General features: G+C 35.5%; 1 protein-coding gene across 3 annotated transcripts in view; it reads left to right on the forward strand.

Annotated features, from left to right (window-relative positions):
- The window catches only part of LOC150107906 (lethal(2) giant larvae protein homolog 1-like), a 443798-nt gene that overhangs the window by 148039 nt on the left and 272900 nt on the right, over nt 1–22859 (forward strand). For all 3 annotated transcript variants that reach the window (XM_090415428.1, XM_090415430.1, XM_090415429.1), the window contains exon 7: nt 19165–19321. In XM_090415428.1, coding sequence (XP_090271554.1) covers nt 19165–19321 — 157 coding nt within the window. The remainder of the gene's footprint in view (nt 1–19164; nt 19322–22859) is intronic.

A 22859-nucleotide genomic window follows, 5' to 3' on the forward strand; every position in this document is an offset into this window, starting at 1 on the left:
ACTTATTTGCCAGGAACTTTTGGTATGCTTTCTTCTTTTCCTTCACTGCCTCTTTAACTTCCTGTGTCCACCAGGGAGTTCTGATTTTTTTATCCTTACAGACAACCTCACCACATGCCTCACTGGCAGAATCAATGTTTTCTTCAGAGTTTGCAACTGAATCTCCAAGGTTTGATTCCTGTTCTCAAACTCTTTCATTTTTCTTCAATAATTTTTGTGTATTTTAGTCTACAGTTCACATCTGAGAGCTGCTCAACTTTTATTCGCTTTAAAACTTTCTTACATGTAATTCTTTTCAATATGAAATTCAATTTTATCCTGCTCAAGACTAAATAGTGATCACTTCCAATTTCAAATCCTCTGTACACTCTGGTGTCCTGCACCAAGGAGAAAACATCACTATCAACAATAACATAGTCAATGAGACTTTTCTTATTCCTAGCCTCTTGTCTCCATGTGAATTTGTGCACATTTTTATGTTGGAACATGGTGTTAGTAATGACCAGTCCATGTCCTGAGCAGAAATCCAACAGATATTTGCCATTATTATTAGCTTTGCTCTTTTCTCCAAATTTTCCCAAAATATTTTTGTGTATCTCACAATCATTTCCTACTCTGCTATTTAGATCCCCAACAAGGGCCAACTTTTCCTTTTTCATTGTGTCAGTTGCTTTTTCTAAAGCCTCGAAAAATTCCTCCACTTCTACCTTAGATGAGGCTAATCTTCTATCAAGAAGATTAGCCTCATATTTTGTGTTGAATACTATGGCTACTCCTTCTTTTTCTTGATTGTCATTGCCTGAATATAACATTTTGTATTTATTGCTCAGAAAGATCTCACAAGTTTTGGTCTTTTTTGTTTCAGTCACCCCTATTATGTCGATCTGGTACTTATGTAATTCCTCAGCTAGCTCCATTTCTTTGCCATTCAGGCTTCTTAAGTTGATAATACCGATTTTTAACTGTGGTGATGTTGAGTTGGAGTTTGTTTTCAGATTTGTTCCAGTAGCTGACTTTTCGCTGTTCGCCCTGGTTCCCTGGCGAAAACAACGAGGGCCTTGTTAAACCGGGCGACGCCCCAGCCGGCATGAAATTTTTTGTTGTACCATCATTTTTTATTTTGGTTTAACCAATAAGAATACAATTTGGTTGGCTAAATCCCAAATTACCTGCCCATCCTCGTTCATTCAGTATCAAAGTAGATACCCAACAGGGTGCACCACGAGAAGGTGAGGATTGGACATTAGGTCAGAAGCCCTGGTCGGTTCTTCGCATTCCTTTAAAGGCTATGTGGAGGTCTCCTCTCAGTTATAGCTTTGACCCTTAAGCACCCCATTAACACTATTAACACTATTTAAGTAATTAAAATACAGCTAAATATGCCATTTTAGAACACCAAATATAATTTTTGAAGACATTTTACAAACAAAAGCATTTGTACCTTCATTTTGAAAAAAGGCCAATAATTCATTCTTAAGTTCTAAAATTCAGTATAGCACTTTACCCCTGGATAAAAATCTTATTTCATTGTGCAAAAGCAATGATTCGTACTTGGCTTCCATAGATATGCAAAGTTTTTTTTAAAAAAGGTGTGCTTTTAAAAAAGTCTTGACTTGATGCAATTTACCATATTTACAACTTTGTCTAGTACAGGTTTTAATATTAGCGGTAATGTTTATGAAACTAGGGATTCTCTGTGCAAAAACCGTGCATAGATATATTTGGGTTTATTTTTTTGCAAGGGAAGCAAAATCCTTTAATAGAGCCTACCATTGATGGAGCACTGTCCATACAAATTCCTACACACACAGCTCCCATGAAATTTGAAAATTTTCTAAATATGATAGACATTCATTCACTATTTCATTTTCATTAATGAAACGAAAGAATCCTAATATATGAGCTTTACTGCTAATGTCAGTGGACTTGTCAATTTTTCAAGCAAATTTTTTTTTTTTTTTTTTTTTTTTGTGGAAGGTTTATTGATTTTTCTCAATATCATCTGACATATCTTTAATTCTATTTTTTATTGTATCGTCTGAATGAGGAATTTTCATAATTTCCTTTTTGCTTCATCGCCAAGCATGTTTACTATTTCACAACGTGCTGGTAAAATAAGCGACTCTGCCGTAGTATGTGGTTTTAATTTTGCAGCAATTAATTCTGCTACCTTGTATGATGCAAGTTGTGCGTTATTGGAAATTTGAAGTCTTTTTCGAAATATTTTACTTGTTTAACTGGCATGTCCAACAATCTCTTTAAATAATCTTTTAGTTTTTAAAGCAAAATTACCATTCTTTGTAGTGAAGTAGCGTTTCAACTTAGCAGGAACCATTGTGTTATTGGATAGTTTTTTCCTGCATACAAGGCACTGGGAAATAGGTCATTCTTCCTCACTGGTCCTTGTCAAACCACAACTTAAATATTCGTCCGAATATGCTCTATTAATTTTTCTTATTTTACTACATATAATGCTGTCTTGTATATGAGACATATTTGCAGCAACGTCATTACTACTACTTCCAGTTGTACTTGCGCCATCATTAATATTTACCTCAGAATCAAGTTTTCGTTTAATAAATGTATCCATTGTGTGCTACTACGATGTTAGACAACATACAAACGAAATGCACATTAAAAACGGACTGTGCGATATCACGATGTTACACAATACAAAATAAACACACATCATTGAATGACTGTAAAAGAGATGCTCCCCCCCCTTCCTGTAAACACATGACCTATAAATGTAGAAAGTTTTTTAACTTGGGTATATTATGTATTCAAGATACCAAGTAATTTTATATAAACTTAGTTTTTAATCCTATTTCCCAAGCAAGCAAACAGACAAGTAAGTCAAGTTTGCTCCTGCATGTAGTGCAAGTATGAGGTAACTCGTAGTAAAGGTACTCGTACTGAAGAGACTTCAATAAAGGTCGAAACCGGTATGGGTGGGTAGTGACCATTGCCTTTAATGCATAGCATCATACATCTCCGCAAGGGGATGTGCTTTACATTAAAGGAAAAATACTAAGGAAAGTGATCAGAGCTTAATTCACCTTTACCACGAGTCTCCTCAGACTTGTACTACATGCAGGTGCAAACTTGACTTGTCTATTTGCTTACTTGGGGAAATAGGATTAAAAACCAAGTTTATATAAAATTACTTGGTATCTTGAATACATGACCTATAAATGATATTCTATGTGTTTAGAATTCAACATGCATAGCAGTCTTTAGTTGTTAGGATCAGAGTAGCCAATTACACTCAGAACTTTCATGTGACATCTTTCACCGGTGGAACGCTTGTAACCAGTTCATGGAACACAAGTGTTCTGGGGAACATTGGTTAAGAACCACTGATATAGATGCTTGGGTAGCACCTATGTCTTCTATATCGTCTGCACTAAAGCAACTTGTAAATGCTGGCAAGTGTATTCCTGTAAGCTCTGGTCAACTTCCTTACAAAATTTACACAGTTTCTACATTTGGCTTTGAAATAACGCTGGATTTAATATCCCCTTGATTTATACAGTTGTGCATCGCCGAAATGAAGCCTTTTGGCTCTTTGTTTTAGTAAATTCTTTATGCATCCACAGGGAGTTCACTTACGAATAATACCTCTCCAACACTTTGAGTTCCTTAGTACTGAATGAGAGTTTTGCTCTCTTAAGGTTTCCGCTTTGTCTCTGAAGTGAACCAACCAGTTCGAAACAGCTGTTAGGGTAACGAAACCTTATCAAAATGGACCTATAAAAGTGAATATATATATATATACAGGGTGTTCGGGATAAATTTGACAGTTTCGTAAGGAAAGAGAAAATCTTCTTTGTATCTATTAAATTTAATGAATTGACAAAAAAACATTACAGGCAGAGTTAATTACAATACTATCAACAAGATTTACTCAAAATAACCACCATTAGCATCGATCACAGCTTCAATTCTGCTTCGGAACCTCGAACAAGCTGATGCTACAGTCTCCCTGGGAAGGGCCGCAAAAACTGTTTTAATTTTATCCATTAACTGGGCTTTTGTATTACTGGAAGTGCGATTGGTGTCTTTTTCAACTGCGCCCCATACAAAATAATCCATGGGGTTAAGGTCTGGGGAGTTTGGAGGCCAAACATTTGGACTGGTGAAGTCGTAGAAATTTTCAGACAACCATTTTTGACTTTTCCCAGAGGTGTGGCAAGGGGCCGAATCCCGCTGCCATACATACGGCCTACCATTGGCTACCCTTGTTATCCAGGGCTTGACTACAGTTAGCAACTCCACGAACAAAGCCCGAATTCCAATGCCAAGGTTCTTCAACACCTGTTCCTGCAGATTTGCGAGGAATTCTGCTGTACGAACGCAATCAGATCGTCTGCTAGGGATCTTTCTTCTTGCTACATCCTCGTAGTCACCATTGCAAGTCTCTAGTTCATGCCTGATTGTTTTTACTGTATTCAGGGAGCATTGGGCAGCAGTCGTAATATCCTTATTTTGATGGCTGGCACGAATCATCATGATACAAGTTATTCTCTTCCATGATTCAGGTGGGTTCCAGCTATCCATCCTTTCTGACATCTTGTATATGAATGAAGAAGGGTCCAAACTTTTAAATGAAGAGAAGTGTGTGTTAATACATGTAACTTACGGAAAAATATAATTAATTATAAATATGTCAAATTTATCCCGAACACCCTGTATATATATAGATATATATATATAGATATATAGATATATAGATATATAGATATAGATATATATAGATATAGATATATATATATAGATGCTTGGGCAGCACCTATGTCTTCTATATGGTCCGTGCTAGGACAAACTCATAAATGCCGGCAAGCGTATTCTTGTAAGCTCTCTGGTCAACTTCCTTAGGAAATTTTCAGTTTTTATTTCTACATTTGCCTTTGAAATAATGCTAGATTTATATCCACTTGATTTATATAACTGTGCATCACAGAAGTGAAGTGTTTTGGCTCTTTATTTTAGTAAATTGACGTGCACTTCTGTTTGCATTCCCTGGATAATTTATACTCTTATTTTGTTACTTCAAGTTTTCTGACTTTCATGCAACCAGACATCCTGTTGTGGATCTTTGACTCTGCTCCTCCATTTCCATGCTTTTTTTTTTTCAGTAGTTTTGTAACGATGATTCACCTTTTTTTAGAATCTTGCCATGATTTTTGCTTAGTTACTTTTACACAACTTAGCCTCTCTGTATTTTCCTTTATATTCTGTAAGAGTACATATTAGCTTGCAGGTATTTTAGATAATTTCATTGTCTGCTGTAGTTATTACTTTTCAGTAATTGCTGATGTCACCCCCCCCCCTTCCCTGGCCTTGTTATTGTTTTCCTCATGTTCTGTTTTTTCTAACCTCACGTTTCTCCAGTAATGTTTAAGTATGATTAACACTTTCTATTCAGTGGTTTCTTTCCAGCAGACAACGGTAAACTACTTTGAATCCCTTGTATGCTGTTGTATCTTGGTCGTATTAAAAACCATCACTATGATTATAATTAGTGAAGTAATGAGATGTTATGTTTTTACCCATGTCCGTTTATGCATGTTATTTGAAACATGTTAGTAATGACTAACCTGTCCTAAGCCAAACCTACCATGTTTGAATCTAAGAAGCTTAGATTTTACATAACCCTACTTCATAAACAGGCTCTCTACCATTCTCCAACAGGAAGAGAATATTCTAGTGAAACTGAAATGCCATTACATCTTGCAAGATAGATCCCCACTTCGCTACTCCTTTATTTTGATCATAATCTAAAGTATCGTCAAAATATTTTTTGATAACATGCCTCTGATTATACTGGAGTCAGAATTACTTTTCTTTAGACTATGAGCTGGCTATTCAAGACACTACTTTTCTCTTTAATCATTGTGATCTAAATAATTTATGATATGCTGATGATATTGTAGTAATAACCAACAACAAAACTGGAAGAAATGATCATTGATAAGTACATTATCAAATAAAGTAGGATTATACAAAAAAAAAACAACACCTAAATGACAAATATTGAAGGAAATCAGATAATAGCAAATAACATTAACATCATCAAATTCCTGACATGTACTCTCAAGGGGGTTACAGAATATTAGGATACTACTACATGAAGAATTTACTTCATTACTAACTTCCTAATCAACAGTTTTATCAATTTATCTGTCAAGACCCCAAAATTATCAGATCTTATATTTCCCTCTTCTAACACACTTTTTACTATATCAATTCACTTATATCTTGGTCTCTGGGTCTTTTTCTTCCTAACCTGTCAGAGAACACTTGTTTTGCTAATATTTCCTCTCCCATTCTGTTGATGACCATACCTGTAAGTGACCATACCTCCTGCGATTAGCTCTGCTAACACATTCCTGGATGCTTACAATGTCAAGTTCTTTCGTAATATCCTCGTTTTTTAATATGATGTTGCCATATTGATGCCATCTGTTCACAACCCTGATCTTTCTCAGGACTCTCATGTCTGTGGTCTCTAGTCTTTGGTCAAGTATTTTATTTCTAACTTGGCTCTCAGATCCCCAAGTTAAAATTGGTTTGAACACTGTCTTACAGTTAATTTAGTGTTTTGACTAATTTCTCTCCTATTCCATATAAATTTATTCTTTTGACTTCCAACCATACCAGTTATGTTTATTCTGTTGTCTATTTCTATATATAATTTACTGTCTTCAATGAAAATTGTGCCTAAGTAGCTCAAATGTTTTATTTGTTCTATAAGTTTTCCATTCATGATGCATTTGATATTTTCAATGTTTCTGCCTATTTTCATTGTCTTTGTCTTGCTATTGCAGATTTATATACCAAATTTATTACAACAATTCAATTTAGTCGCAGAATCTTACAGACTTGTAAAGTATAACATCTGCATAAAGACCAGAGATTCATCATAATGCTAATTGCAGATATATACTATGTTGGTCTGTTCCAGTCTTATTATCCATCTAATATCCTTTTCTGAGGTCTACATGGCTTCTCTTTTCGGTTGGTTGGTATTTTATTTGTTTAGGATATTAGGTATTGGCCAATCAGTTTACAAGTTCTATCCATTTTTGCTTGAAATTGTGTAGTTTTTACCTATTAATTTTGTTCTTAGTTCTTTTCAAATCTTTTGTTCCTCTTTCTTTTAAGGTTACACGGTGATCAGCATTCATATTTGCGAATTTAGGGACACAAAACACATGTTGAAATTATTTTACTAATTATTAATAAAATAACACTTCACGTTTTGACCCCTGTATTGAGGTCATCATCAGAAGGATACATGTGTATAGGGAACCAAGTTACATGCTCTTGCACTCTATACTGGTAAATTAAATCTACGCTGTTAATTAATCTTTTCTTTAGCCTCACCTCTAGCAAAAATAAAATGAAAATTGAAAAAATAAATAGATAAATAAAATAATTAAATAATAATAATAATAAATTATAATTAATAAATAAAATAAAAATTACAATAAACTCTGCTTTTTTGTTCATTTGAACAAAATAAACAAATTTGTTCAAATGAACAGGCTCAAAACCAGGAATACAAAATCATCAATCATACATTTTTAAAAAAATGGACACAGTAAAAAAACTATTCACAAGATCCTCCACAGAGATACTAGTAAAAATAAAAGATTTCAAGAATGCTATTGCCACACCTTATGTTGGAGGCATTTCCGAAAAAATCGACAGAACACTACACAAGTACAACTTCAAAACCACCTTTAAACACCTGACAAAATTAAGACACCTACTCAGTTTTTCCAAAGATCCTCTTCCACACCTAGCCCACCCAGCGATATACAAAATACAATGTACATATAACCTACCATACATAGGGGAAACAGGACAGACCATCCCAATTAGGAAGGACAAACATAAACGACACATTAATACCTCCATTTTGGAAAAACTGGCCTTTCTGACCACCCACGCAGAATTAATTGGAAAAATACCAAGTCCCTACACCACACCAAAACCTGGTTTGAGAGGAAATTTAAAGAAGCACGTGAAATGCTCAAACATAATCCTAATCTGAACAAAAATGATGACCTAACCATTCCAGGATGGTACAACATGACAAAATTTCATGCCGGCTGGAGCATCACCTGGTTAAACAAGGCTCCCATAGTTTTCTCCAGGGAAACCAGGGGGAACAGCGAAAAGTCAACTACTGGAACAAACAATAAAACACACTCCAACTCAATATCACCAGAGTTGAAGATCGGTGCTATCAACATAAGAAGCCTGAATGGCAAAGAAATGGAGCTAGCTGAGTAATTAGATAAGTACCAGATCGATATAATAGAGGTGACTGAAACAAAAAAAGACAAATTGGTGAGATCTTTCTGAACAATAAATACAAAATGTTGTATTCAGGGAATGACAATCAAGGAAAAGAAGTAGCCATAGTATTCAACACTAAATATGAGGCTAATCTTCTTGAATGGCAGGCAGTCTCAAGTAGAGTGATATGGACAAATATTAGAATGGGGAACTGGACAATGAGACTTATTTGTGCCTATGGTCCCACAGAAGGCTATTAAGATAGAAGTGGAAGATTTTTCTGAGGCTCTAGACAAAGCTACTGACTCAATGAAAAAGGAAAAGTCAGTCCTTGTTGGAGATCTAAATAGCAGAGTAGGAAGTGATTGTCAGACATAAAAATATTTTGGAAAAATTTGGAGAAAAAAACAATCATCATCATCAAATTCTTGCCATGTACCCTCAAGGGGTGTACAGGATATGATAGTACTACATGAAAAAAATTACATCATTACTAACTTCCTATCTACAATTTTCCTCCAAATCAGTCTGTTACTTGTCAAGACTCCAACATTATCAGATTTTATGTTTCTATCGTCTAAGGCACTTTGTACCGTATCAATCCACCTATATCTTGGCCTTCCTCTTGGTCGTTTTCCTGCCAACCTGGCAGAGAACACTTGTTTTGCTAATCTTTCCTTGCCCATTCTGTTTAAGTGCCATACCACCTGAGATTAGCTCTACTAACGCATTCCTGGATGCTGACAATGTCAAGTTCTTTCCTAATATCCTCGTTTTTAATATGATATTGCCATTGATGTCATCTGTTCACACCTGTAATCTTTCTCAGGTCTCTCATATTTGGTTTCTAGTCTTTGGTTAAGTGTTTTTCTTCTGACTCAGCTCTCAGATCCATAAGTTAAAATTGGTTTGAACACTGTCTTGTATACAGCTAATTTAGTATTCTGACTAATTTCTCTTCTTCCATATGAATTAATTCAGTTGACCTCTCACCATACCAGCTTTGCTGATTCTGTTGTCTATTTCTATATTTAATTTACCAACTTCAGTAAAAATCGTGCCTAAGTAGCTGAAATATTTTTCTTGTTCCACAGGTTCTCCATTCAGAACACAGTTGACATTTTCAATGATTTTGCCTATTTTCATTGTCTTTGTCGTTTTATTACTGACCATCATACCATATCTATTACAACAGTTATTTAATTTAGTCAGAGAATCTTGCAGACTTGTAGCGGATTTATTTAGAAGTATAACATCATCCTTATAAAGCAAAGAGCTGACATTAACATCTCCAATTTTGATATCATGTTTAATACCACTTTCCTTCATAATGTGATCCATATAGATAATGAATAACAGAGGATATAATATACATCCTTGTCTCACACCAGATTTAACATTAAACCATCTTCCTGTACTTCAATTCTAACTGCTGACTTACAACTCAAATAAAGACTAAGTATTGCTTGATATAATGCCCCATTGACACCATATAACTGTAGCGTATTGAATAGCTTCTCTTTCTCTTAGCACCTTGTCATTTGCCTTCTCCAAATTGGCAAAACTTAAATACAGATCTTTGTTATATTCCTATTATTTCTCGACTATTTGTCGTAAAGTGAAGATCTGATCCTGACAGCCTCTATTTGGCACGAATCCAACTTGTTCTTCACCCAGCTTTTCTTCCACAATTCTTTTCAATCGTTTCTCAAGTATACTTGCATAGATCTTGCCAGGAACACTCAGTAGGGAAATATCTCTGTTATTCTCACATTCAGTTTTATTTCCCTTTTTATATATGGGTACTATGAGAGCTCTACTCCAATCATCGGGAATTCGTCCCTCTGTCCAGGCTTTCTGAACTATGCAGTGCAGCCACTGTAAGACTTTTTTACCACCATACTTCAGCATTTCTGGTCAAATATCATCTACTCCTGCTGCCTTTCCACATTTTAAGCCTTTGATGGTCTTTTTCTACTTCAAGTATGGATATGTATTCCTGACTGCATTCCTGGTCAGTTTTTCATTTAGCAGTTTTTCAAAGTAATTACTCCATACTTCAAGGATATCTTTTTCTTCTGTTTTCATGTCACCTTTATCATCTCTAACTCCTTTCATAGTTTCCTCCATTCCTAAGCTTCTTCAACAACCTCCAGAATATTTTTCCACCTTCTTGATATTTATTTTCTATATTCTTGCCAAAGTCCTCCCATGACTTTTGTTTAGCTAGTTTTACAGTGTTTAGCATTCTTGCATTTGTCACTGTATTCTCTAAGAGCACAAGCTGACTTATTTGCCAGGAACTATTGATATGCTTTTTACTTTTCCTTCACTGCCTCTATAACTTCCTGTGTCCACCATGGAGTCCTAATTTTTCTATCCTTGCAGATAACTTCACCACATGCCTCTCTAGCTGAATCAATCAGGGCTTTCTTCAAGGCTTGCCACTGAATCTCCAAAGTTTGATTCCTGTTCTCAAACTCTTTCATTTTTCTTCAATAATCTTTGTGTATTTTAGTCTACAATTCACATTTGAGATCTGCTCAACTTTTATTTGCTTTAAAACTTTCTTACATGTTATTCTTTTCAATATGAAATTCAATTATATTCATATCTGCAGTCTCTAGTCTTTTGTCAAGGGTTTTACTTCTGACCCAGCTCTCAGATCCATAAGTTAAAATTGGTTTGAACACTGTCTTGTATACAGCTAATTTAATGTTCCGACTAATTTCTTTCTCATTCCATATGAATTTATTCAATTGACTTCCCATGATACCAGCTTTGCTGATTCTGTTGTCTATTTCTATATTTAGTTTACTATCTTCAGTAAAAATTGTGCCTAAGTAGCTGAAATGTTTTATTTGTTCCACAGGTTCTCCATTCACAACACAGTTGACATTTTCAATGATTCTGCCTATTTTCATTGTCTTTGTCTTTGTATTGCTGACCTTCATACCATATCTGTTACAACAGCTATTCAATTTAGTCAGAGAATCTTGCACACTTGTAGCGGATTTATTTAGAAGTATAACATCATCCGCATAAAGCAAACAGCTGACATTAACATCTCCAATTTTGATATCAGGTTTAATACTACATTCCTTCATAATGTGATCCATATAGATAATGAATAAAGAGGGGATAATGTACATCCTTGTCTCACACCAGATTTAACTTTAAACCATCTTCCTGTACTTCCTTCAATTCTAACTGCTGACTCACAACTCAAATAAAGACTAAGTATTGCTTGATATAATGCCCCATCGACACCATATAACTGCAACGTATTGAATAGCTTCTCTCTTGGCACCTTGTCATATGACTTTTCCAAATCGACAAAACTTAAATACAGATCTTTGTTATATTCCCATGCTTTCTCGACTATTTGTCGTAAAGTGAAGATCTGATCCTGACAACCTCTATTTGGCCTGAATCCAGCTTGTTCTTCACCAAGCTTTTCTTCCACAATTCTTCTCAACCGTTTCTCAAGTATACTTGCATAGATCTTGCCATGAACACTCAGTAGGGAAATATCTCTGTTATTCTCACATTCAGTTTTATTTCCCTTTTTATATATGGGTACTATGAGAGCTCTACTCCAATCATCGGGAATTCGTCCCTCTGTCCAGGCTTTCTGAACTATGCAGTGCAGCCATTGTAAGACTCTTATACCACCATACTTCAGCATTTCTGGTCGAATATCATCTACTCCTGCTGCCTTTCCAGATTTCAAGCCTTTGATGGCTTTTTCGACTTCAAGTATTGATATGTATTCCTGCCTGCATGCCTGTTCAGTGTTTTTTATCACTGTGCTGTTATCACTGCTTGTTTCATTTAGCAGTTTTTCAAAGTAATTACTCCATACTTCAAGGATATCTTTTTCTCCTGTTTTAATTTCACCTTTATCATCTCTAATTCCTTTTACAGCACTCTTTCCTCCATTCCTAAGCTTCTTCAACAACCTCCAGAATATTTTGCCAGCTTTTTGATATTTATTTTCTATATTCTTGCCAAAGTCCTCCCATGACTTTTGTTTAGCTAGTTTTACACACTGTTTAGCTTTCTTACATTTGTCTCTGTATTCTGTAAGAGTAAAAGCTGACTTATTTGCCAGGAACTTTTGATATGCTTTCTTCTTTTCCTTCACTGCCTCTTTAACTTCCTGTGTCCACCAGGGAGTTCTGATTTTTTTATCCTTGCACACCACCTCACCACATGCCTCTCTGGCAGAATCAATCAATGTTTCCTTCAGAGTTTGCCACTGAATCTCCAAGGTTTGATTCCTGTTCTCAAACTCTTTCATTTTCTTTTCAATAATATTTCTGTATTTTAGTCTACAGTTCACATCTGAGAGCTGCTCAACTTTTATTCGCTTTAAAACTTTCTTATATGTTATTCTTTTCAATATGAAATTCAATTTTATCCTGCTCAAGACTAAATAGTGATCACTTCCAATTTCAAATCCTCTGTACACTCTGGTGTCCTGCACCAAGGAGAAAACATCACTATCAACAATAACATAGTCAATGAGACTTTTCTTATTCCTAGCCTCTGTGAATTTGTGCACATTTTTATGTTGAAACAAGCAATGATTACAGCAAAGTGTTAAAAAAACACTGATGTGGAATGCAGTCAGGAATACATACCCCTACATGAAGTAGAAAAAACCATCAAAGGCTTAAAATGTGGAAAGGCAGCAGGAGTAGATGATATTCGACCAGAAATGCTGAAGTGCGGTGGTATAAAAGTCTTACAGTGGCTGCACTGCATAGCTCAGAAAGCCTAGACAGAGGGATGAATTCCCGATGATTGGAGTAGAGCTCTCATAGTACCCATATATAAAAAGGGATATAAAACTGAATGTGAGAATTACAGAAGTATTTCCCTACTAAGTGTTCCTGGCAAGATCTATGCAAGTATACTTGAGAAATGATTGAAAAGAATTGTGGAAGAAAAGCTGGGTGAAGAACAAGCTGGATTCTGGCCAAATAGAGGCTGTCAGGATCAGATCTTCACTTTATGACAAATAGTAGAGAAATAATAGGAATATAACAAAGATCTGTATTTAAGTTCTGTTGATCTGGAAAAGGCATATGAGAAGTTGCCGAGAGAGAGATGCTAGTCAATATGCTACAGTTATATGGTGTCAATGGGGCATTTTATCAAGCAATACTTTGTCTTTATTTGAGTTGTAAGTCAGCAGTTAGAATTGAAGAAAATATAGGAAGATGGTTAAATGTGGTGTGATAGAAGGATGTACATTATCTCCTCTGTTAATCATTATTTATATGGATCACATTATGAAGAAAAGTGGTATTGGAAATGTTAATGTCAGGTCTTTGCTGTATGCGGACGATGTTATACTCCTAAATAAATCCGCTACAAGTCTGCAAGATTCCCTCAGTAAGTTGAATAACTGTTGTAATAGATATGGTATGAAGGTCAGCAATAAAAAGACCATGAAAATAGCAGAATCGTTGAAAATATCAACTGCGTTCTGAATGGAGAATCTGTAGAACAAGTAAAACATTTCAGCTACTTAATCACAATTTTTAGTGAAAATGGTAAATTAAATATAAAAATAGACAACAGAATCAACAAAGCTGGTATGGTAGGAAGTGAATTGATTAAATTCATATGGAATAAGAGAGAAATTAGTCAGAACACTAAATTAGATGTATACAAGACAGTGTTTAAACCAGTGTTAACTTATGGATCTGAGAGTTGGGTCAGAAGTAAAACACTTGACTGAAGACTAGTGGCTGCCTATATGAGAGTCCTGAGAAAGATTAGAGGTATGAACAGTTGGCATCAATGGCAATATCATATTAAAAACAAGGATATTAAGAAAGAACTTGATATTGTCAGCATCCAGGAATGCGTTAGGAGAGCTAATCTCAGGTGGTATGGTCACTTAAATGGGCGAGTCACTTAAATGGTTCTCTGCCAGGTTTGCAGGAAAACGACCCAGAGGAATATAATAAGATATATATTGATTGATACCGTACAAAGTGCCTTAGACGATAGATATAAAAGATCTGATAATGTGATCTTGACAAGTAACAGACTGATTTGGAGGAAAATTGTAAATAGGAAGTTATTAATGATGTAAATTTTTCATGTAGTACTATCATATCCTGTACACCCTTTGAGGATAAATGCAGGAATTTGATGATGATGAACATAATCTCTCTTAAGACTAATACATTTATTCCAGCAATGCTCCAGCACCATTATCCCCTCCTTGGAGTGGTTCTCCGTAAGATCTGTAAAATACCCCCTGTACAGCTGCAATCACCTGTTGATGCAAAGAAAAACGCTGACCAGCAAGGAAGTGTTTTAGTTTTGGGAAGAAATAGAAGGCGGAGGGAGCCATGTTTTGGGAATATGGTGGATGTTCCAAAAATTCATAGTGCAGATCCCTTAATTTTCCCATTGCCAAAACACCTTTGTGGGCCGGTGCATTGTTCTGATGAAAGATGATTTTTTTTTTCTTCTGCAAACCGGGTCTTTTCTTACATTTTTTCATCTAGTCTGGTTAAAAGACCGGAATAATATCCCCTGGTTAGAGTTTTACTCTTTTCAAGATAATTAATAAAGAAAAATGCCTTGAGAATCCCAAAACACAGGTGCCATGACCTTTCCTTCTGACGAAATCGACTTTGTCTTCTTTGGTGCCGAATTCCATAGTAATAAATCTACACACAAAATCAGTTTTATTCTTGTTAAAATGCTCCAAGCACTGTTCAGAGATTTTTATGGGTAATGGATTTTTAATCTTCTGTGAGCAAGTGCAGCACCTATCTTGCACAAAGGTTTTTCATTTGCAATTCTTCATGCAAAATATATCCTACATGTTCTTTTGATATACCTATAGTCTCAGCAATTTCATGCACTTTGAATCGCTGGTCATCCAATACCATATTGTGCACTTGTTCAGCCTAAATAGCTGAAATTATTAACCTAAGATTCCATGGAGTCAGACTCATTGACTGTGCCTAAAACACATTCAAATTCTTTGCAGATACCATCCTCTCAGGGATGAATTCCAATCATTCACAACTCTCCATGCAGAAAATCTGCTTGTCACTCCCTTGTTCACACCCTCTTTATACAACTTCCAGGAATTATCTCTTGTTTTCCCTCAGTCTCCCACCATTTTATGAAAGACCTTTTCAAGGTTAATCCTATCAATCTCTTATCAGCTTGTATGTCTATCATATTGCCACCTCTTTCTCCTATCCACTAGACTCTGCAAATATTGCATCATCTTATCCTTTCTTCTTATTCGACATTCCAAAGATCAGAATCTAATTTAGTCAATCTCCTCTGGAGCCTCTCCAAATTCTTTTTATTCTTTTAAAAACCATGCATATTAGTCCATGTGGCCTAATCAGTCTTATACAATGGAAACAGAATTGTACTTTTACAAGTCGGCATCCTCTGCATCACTGCCAGAATTCGTTGTTTTCCTTATAATTTTGGTAATATGTTCTCTAAATTTCCCTAAATTTAGAGAACATAATGTTCTCTAAATTCACCCTCAACCCAAGATCTCATATTTCCCATGTCCAACAAAATATCCCAACCGAGGGTAAATCTGTTTCTCTTAAATTCTACATCCCATCTTTGTTTCCCAAATTTTAAAACCTTACATTTATAAGAACTTTCAGGACTATTGGAGGAATGCCATCAGGACCAGGAGACTTTTATCTAATGTGGACAGTATTTTTTTGTTCTTTCTGGCAAAAGGATATAGTGGGCATCTGGAACAGTTGGGGGGAGGGGGGGCATTTACCATTGTCGGTTATGCATGCATTGGAAGCAAAGTGTGAAACCAGGAGATTGGCATTTTCTGTGGGTGATGATGATGCAAAGGTGCCATCTCGGTATGATAAGGGTGGGAATAGTGTGTGACATTATGACCAGTTGATTTGGCGAGAGAGAGAGAGAGAGACCAAAAGGCTTGGCTGCTAGTTTCCTGCTTTTTGCTCTTTCAAACTGTTTTGTAAGCATTGATTGTTTTTTTGCATCTATTTTGCACTTACATGTAAGCTCTCAAGGAGGATGGAGTTCTTGATTTGAGCCAGTTATGGTATATTTGATTTTTCATTTGTTCAACCTTGACACATCTTTTGGAGAACCAGGGTTTAATAATTGAATTGTTCTGACAATTTTAGTTTCTATTTGCTTAATCTATGTGCTTTTTGTGCAATTGCTTCTCCGTGCAGAATTTCTATACACATAGAAAGGCTTCAGTGTTGCTGATTATTCATAATAGTGCTTCATGGTATGAGCACAACAGCAAGAGGAAAAAATAAATTCATTGAACTCACTAATATTTTGCTTGTTTTCTACCTAGTATTTTCAATGTGCAGATTGTAACTGTCATATATGCACATACACACTGAACTGAAACATTAGAACCAGTTCAAATTGTGAATGAAACAAAACAAATATCCCAACATAATGCCCTGTATGAGCCAGATAACCATAAAGTTATAGGCTTAGGTTTCTGTGGTTTAGCAGTTCATAAGAAAGATTCCGGTAATTGGACCACATGTTAAGATAAATAACAAAAAAAAAAAAAAAAAAAAAAAAAACCGACAAGTTTCGCAAGTTGTTTGGCTTGCATTTTCAGAGGTCAAAGGTAACTAAAGTTTAAACACAAGAAATCAGAAATTACTCAAAAGAGTTCATTCTATGCAGTTGTGGCCATTTAACTGTTCATTAAATTAAATATCTGAATGCAGATTCAGTGCAGTGCTAAGTTTGAACAATGCTGGATGCTGTTACGTTCTGTTGTTCAGGTTCACATTGTCCGAGGTCTGACTTGGGTATATTTTTTATCAATGCTGACCAAACTCGGTGTAGAATTAGGCCCTGGTTTTTGTTGCATTGCGTTGGAATTCTAAGCATGTTTGCAGCTTCTTTAAATTTTCTTATGTAACAATTTTTTTCAATATAAGACGTTTGTGTTTTGCCAGAGTACACTGTGGTGTACTCTGGTGGAAGTTGTATGGTATGCTAGGCCTGATTTGTGTTTTCTTCTTTTTTGCATGTCTTTTTAGTGTTTGTTCATGCAAATTTCCCCTGATCTTCCCATCTGACCTACATAGAAGATGCCACAGGAACAATGAAATTTTTAAACACCTGGTTTTTTAAAAGGATGATGTGGAGGTTTTGGGGATGTAGAAATCTTGAAATTTTTTCCAGAGGTAGAAAAGCAACTTTGGTGTTTGTTTAGTAATTTGAACTTAAGACAATAAAAGAATCCTCAACACACCTCCTACAAGCATCTCACAAAAGCAAGATTTCAAGGACTCAATCACGCTTCCATACATCAAGACTGTTACAGACAAAATGGCAAAATTACTAAACAAACATAACAAAAGTTGCTTTTCTACCTCTGAAAAAAATTTCAAGATTTCTACATCCCCCAAAACCTCCACATCATCCTTTAAAAAAAAACAGGTGTTTATAAACTTCATTGTTTCTGTGGCATCTGCTACGTAGGCCAAACAGGAAAATCAAGGGAAATTTGCATGAACGAACACCAAAAATACATGCAAAAAATAAAACACAAATCAGGCCTAGCATGCCATACAACTTCCAATGGCCATAATGTACTCTGGCAAAAAACAAACATGTCTTACAATGAAAAAATTTGTTACATAAGAAAATTTATAGAAGCTGCAGACGTGCTTAGAATTCCAATGCAATGCAACAAAAACCAGAGCCTAATTCTACACAGCGTTTAGTCAGCACTGATAAAAAAAAAATATACTCAAGTCAGACCTCGGGCAATGTGAACATGACAGCATCCAGCATTGTTCAAACTTAGCATTGCACTGAATCTGCATTCGGATATTTAATTTAATGAACAGTTAGATGGCCACAACTGCACAGAAGGAACTATTTTGAGTAATTTCTGATTTCTTGTGTTTAAACTTTTAGTTGCCTTTGATCTCTGAAGATGTAAGTCAAACGACTTACGAAACTTGTCGGGTTTGTTATTATTATTTATCTTAATAAATGGTTCAATTACCAGAATCTTTCTTATGAACCGTAAAGTTAATTTGGAGAAGTTGAGCTATCTGTTCTCAGAAAGGCTGTCTCCTAGATCTATCACAAATTAAAGTAACCATACTTGTTTAGGTGTGGGGGGTTACACTTTGTAACAGTGATTCTAAAGATATAGCAACATTCTATGTAATGCCAGTGTCTTCTTTCATTTAATCTTATGTGATGGAGTTTCCAGAGCATGGCATGGTTTTCTAATCCTGACTTGCCATACAGATCACAGATGTAATTTTTGCGTTAACGGTAAATTCTGTGTTTAGAATCAGCATTTGCCATGAAGTACTGCAACCTCAAGTATGGTTGTATTAATTTGACATAGATCTGGGACAGTTATTCTCAGGCCAGATGGCCAGATTATTTCAAATTAAATTTTTGGTTATCTGGCCCTTAGAGGGTTCCATGTTAGGACATTTATGTTTATTTTGAATCATTTCTAATATTTCAGTTCAGTACCTGTATGCATGTCAGTTATAAGTTATTCTTTGAAAATGTTGGGTAGAAAACCTGTGAAATATGAGTAGATTCAAATTTTTTGATAAATGCTTTGGTAAAAGTTCCTTTAAGAATTATGGTACTAATCCTCTGAATGTCTTCCCCTCCCCACTACATCCTTTTTTTTTTTTTTATTCAAACCTAGTTTGCTTTATAAATATCAATGGATAATTTATCACCTGTATAACAGATTTTATATGGTATATAATATACCAAGTTATTCTGAATCTAATTGTATAAATGTATAACACTTTTTTTCTGTCTCTCTTTCTCTCCAAGTGTACCAGATGACTACAAAATAAATCCTGGATTAGTGAAAGCAATTGCTGAGCATCCCAGTCATTTAGATACAATTCTTATTGGTTATAATAGTGGCCTTACTGTTTTATTCAATATGAATACTTCAACAGCAGAGAATACTTTTGTGGGAAATCAGGTAAATTTTTTAACTATTGCATTTTGTTTACTTGTCCTGTGCATCAAATTCTCCCTTCCCCTATCTATAGAAATTCTGTTGTATATATATCCATCTCATATGTAAAATATTAAATAGTTTAATATTATCATTAAGATATCACTGCAGTGAGTCGCTCATTGAGGAAGCCACAAAATATCTGCACCAGCTGTCATGTCTGTTCTTGAATTCATTCACACTACTTGCACATATCACATCCAACAAAGAATGTTGCACATGGTATGTGCAATCCCTTCCAGTCATGCACCACTCTGAAAAAAAATCTAGCTCACTCCTTTTGTGATAGCACTCATTCTCAATTTACAAGAATGCCCTCTTGTCCTTTCCCCACCCTCCATAAGACAAAAAATTCCATCTACTGAAATCCTGTAATGACTCCAGAAGTAATTGTCAATCATGTCTATCTTCCACAAAACTGATATAATTTTTAACACTCTTCTTTGCACTCTCTTCACTGTATCAGAATCACCATGGAAACCAGGAGACCAGATCTGCACACAGTAGTCAAAGTAAGGTCTTATTAAGGCCTTGTAAAGAGGGAAAATGACTTCCTTATCTTGATGTGTCAAAGTTTGTTTCAGTATGTGCAATATTTGATATGGCCCTTGAAAATCAAATTACTATCAACTAAAACTTCAAGATCCCTAGCCTGATACGTTTCTTCTTGCATAATTTATCCCACCAATATCATTGGATATCCCATGCCAAAGTGCATAACTTTATACATTAACTAACATTGAACTGATAGCCATTTTCACATGCCCACAAATTCCAGCCTATTGACATCATTTTACAAGTACTGCATATCAGCCACATTCCTGATTATCCTGCCTATCTTTGCATCATCAGCAAATAGCTTTTCTTGAAGAATAAGAAAGCTATTTCAGTAATTAGAATGGACACTGTGGGTGGAGGGGGGGGAACTCATTCTACTTCTAATGTATGGATATAATAATTACTATTATCTAAGACCTCCAGGGAGTCGAGGACTTATTGAGGGAGGCTATAAATCACTCAAACCAGCTATCATACCTTCCCTTGAATTCATTCACACTAGATGCACTCACTACCCTTAAGAACAAATTATTCCATTCACTCATTGCTTTCTGGGAGAAAAAAATCTAGATCTGTGACCTTTATTGACATGTGAACAGAATTAACTTCCATAGATGACCCCCCCATGTTCTCTCCCCACCTTCCATATAACTAAAATTTTCATCAGATGATATCCTATAACATAAATTCAAAAGTTTATAGCCCTCTATCATATCACCCCTCTTTCTCTTGTTAACCAGAGTTTGCTATCTACATGTTTGCAATCTGTCCTCATAAAGGGTGCAAAGAAGAGTTACAAAGATATAATCTTTGTAACTCTTCTTTGCACCCTTTCCACAGCTTCTTTGTTCCCATGGAACCCAGGAGATCAAATCTGCACACAATAATCCAGGTGTGGTCTTAAAAGCCTTATAAAGAGGGAAAATGACTTCCTTATCCTTGTTCACTTCAACATCACAATTATCCTCTGAGTTGTATTTGCAATTTTTGCTATGTGACCTTTGAACTTTAAATTCCTATCTACTATTATGTTGGAAAGGGTCCAAAGGTGATTGACTAAGGTAGTTTCTGACCTCTAGAATGTAGAGTATGAAGAAATATTGAGAAGATGTAATTTGCAGTGTCTGGTGGACAGGAGGAAGAGGGGAGATATGATAGAGACCTCAAGTTGGTAAGGGGTTGTTATAGGATCAATGCTGGAGAAGTTCTACAGAAAATAGTGGGAGATCGGGGGAAGAACCAGAGGCCATCCCTGGAAACTGTATAAAGAGGGTGTGAGTAGGGGGAGTGAGAAGCAGGTTTTTTCGTGCAGAGTTGTGAATGATTGGAATACCTTGCCTGAGAGTGTGGTGTCTGCAAGGAATTTGAATGTGTTCAAGGCACGGTATGATGAGCTGTATGTGTGTGTGATAAAAGGACCTCCCAGATGAGTCTTTGACTCCATGAGGTCTTGGGGTAATAATAATAATTATGCCAAGATCCTTTGCTTCCTCATTTTCTTGTAGCATAACCAGGGGCGGCTCGTGCATAGGCACTACAGAACTGCAACACCCCCAATTTTTCTCAGTACATAAATATATTTATTAATTTATTTATATTTGCTTGTAATATTTAATTTTATCATCAACAATCCTATACAATTCTCTTATTTTGTATAAAAAATTATAAAAATCCCTCTTGTAGCACTTAGGAGGACAAAGGATGCTAGCAGCATTGTTTACCACAATGCCATATTGCTATGCGCACGAGCATATGCACGTCATAGTGAGATGCGAGCTATTAGCGTAATGTGATGCTGTCTGTCGCACAGTTCCACTGTTGTTTATATGCAGTTTGCGCCAGTAGTAGTGTTCATAGTGTTTATCGTGTTTACTCAGTCTCTTAAATTAAAGACATAACATTTGTTATAGTTTTTATTTTAGAACATTATTGAGGTTATGATAATGGATTTTATTTTTAAGTAATTTTGAATTATACTAAACTGTATAATTTTATCGATAATAAACAATATTTTTTTTTCATGTTTAATTTTTTAAAATTTTTATCATTTTTATATTTTATCCAAACACGTATGTGTACACTGTACTTATTGTATATTGTATATTTTGAAAGGTGCAGCATCCCCACGATTTCAAGCTATGAGCTGCCACTGAGCATAACCCCACTGATATAATATGCTGTTGGAACTCAAATCATGCCATAGTGCATAATTTTACACTTACTAGCATTAAACTAATAGCCATTTTCATTTGCCCAAATTTCCAGCCTATTCAAATCATTTTGTAAATACTGAATATCAGTAGCATTCCTGTTTGCCCTGCCTATCTTTGCATCATCAGCAAACATTTGCACATACAATGTTAGACCTTGCCTGATGTCTTTAATGTAAGAGGGTGATCTGAAAAGTTCACTGCCTAACAATGAAAAAACAAATTTATAATTTCAAAATTATTTTTATTTTTCAACATAATCTCCCTTAAGACTAGTACATTTATTCCAGCAATGCTCCAGTGCCATTATCCCGTCCCTGTAGTAGTTCTCAGTGAGATCTGCAAAATACCCCTCTGCAACTGCAGTCACCTCTTGATTCGAAGAAAAATGCTGACCAACGAGGAACAGTTTGTTTTGGGAAGAGATAGAAGTCAGAGGGAGCCAAATTTAGGGAATAGGATGGATGTTCCAACAATTCATAGTGCAGATCCCTTAATTTTCCCATTGCCAAAACACCTTTGTGGGCAGGTGCATTGTCCTGATGAAAGATGTTTTCTTTTCTTTAAGCAAACTGGGTCTTTTCTCACGAATTTTTTCGTCTAGTCTGGTTAAAAGATCTGAATAATATTCCCCGGTTATTGTTTTACCGCTTTCAAGATAATTACCGTATATGTTGGCATATAAGACGAGGCCTAAATTTTAGGCTTTTTTAGGTTTTAAGCTTATGTCGGTG

The sequence above is a fragment of the Typopeltis vanoorti genome, chromosome 3 (genome assembly GCF_054136105.1).
Source record: "Typopeltis vanoorti isolate ZY-2024b chromosome 3, IOZ_Tvanoo_1.0, whole genome shotgun sequence".
NCBI lineage: Eukaryota > Metazoa > Arthropoda > Arachnida > Uropygi > Thelyphonidae > Typopeltis > Typopeltis vanoorti.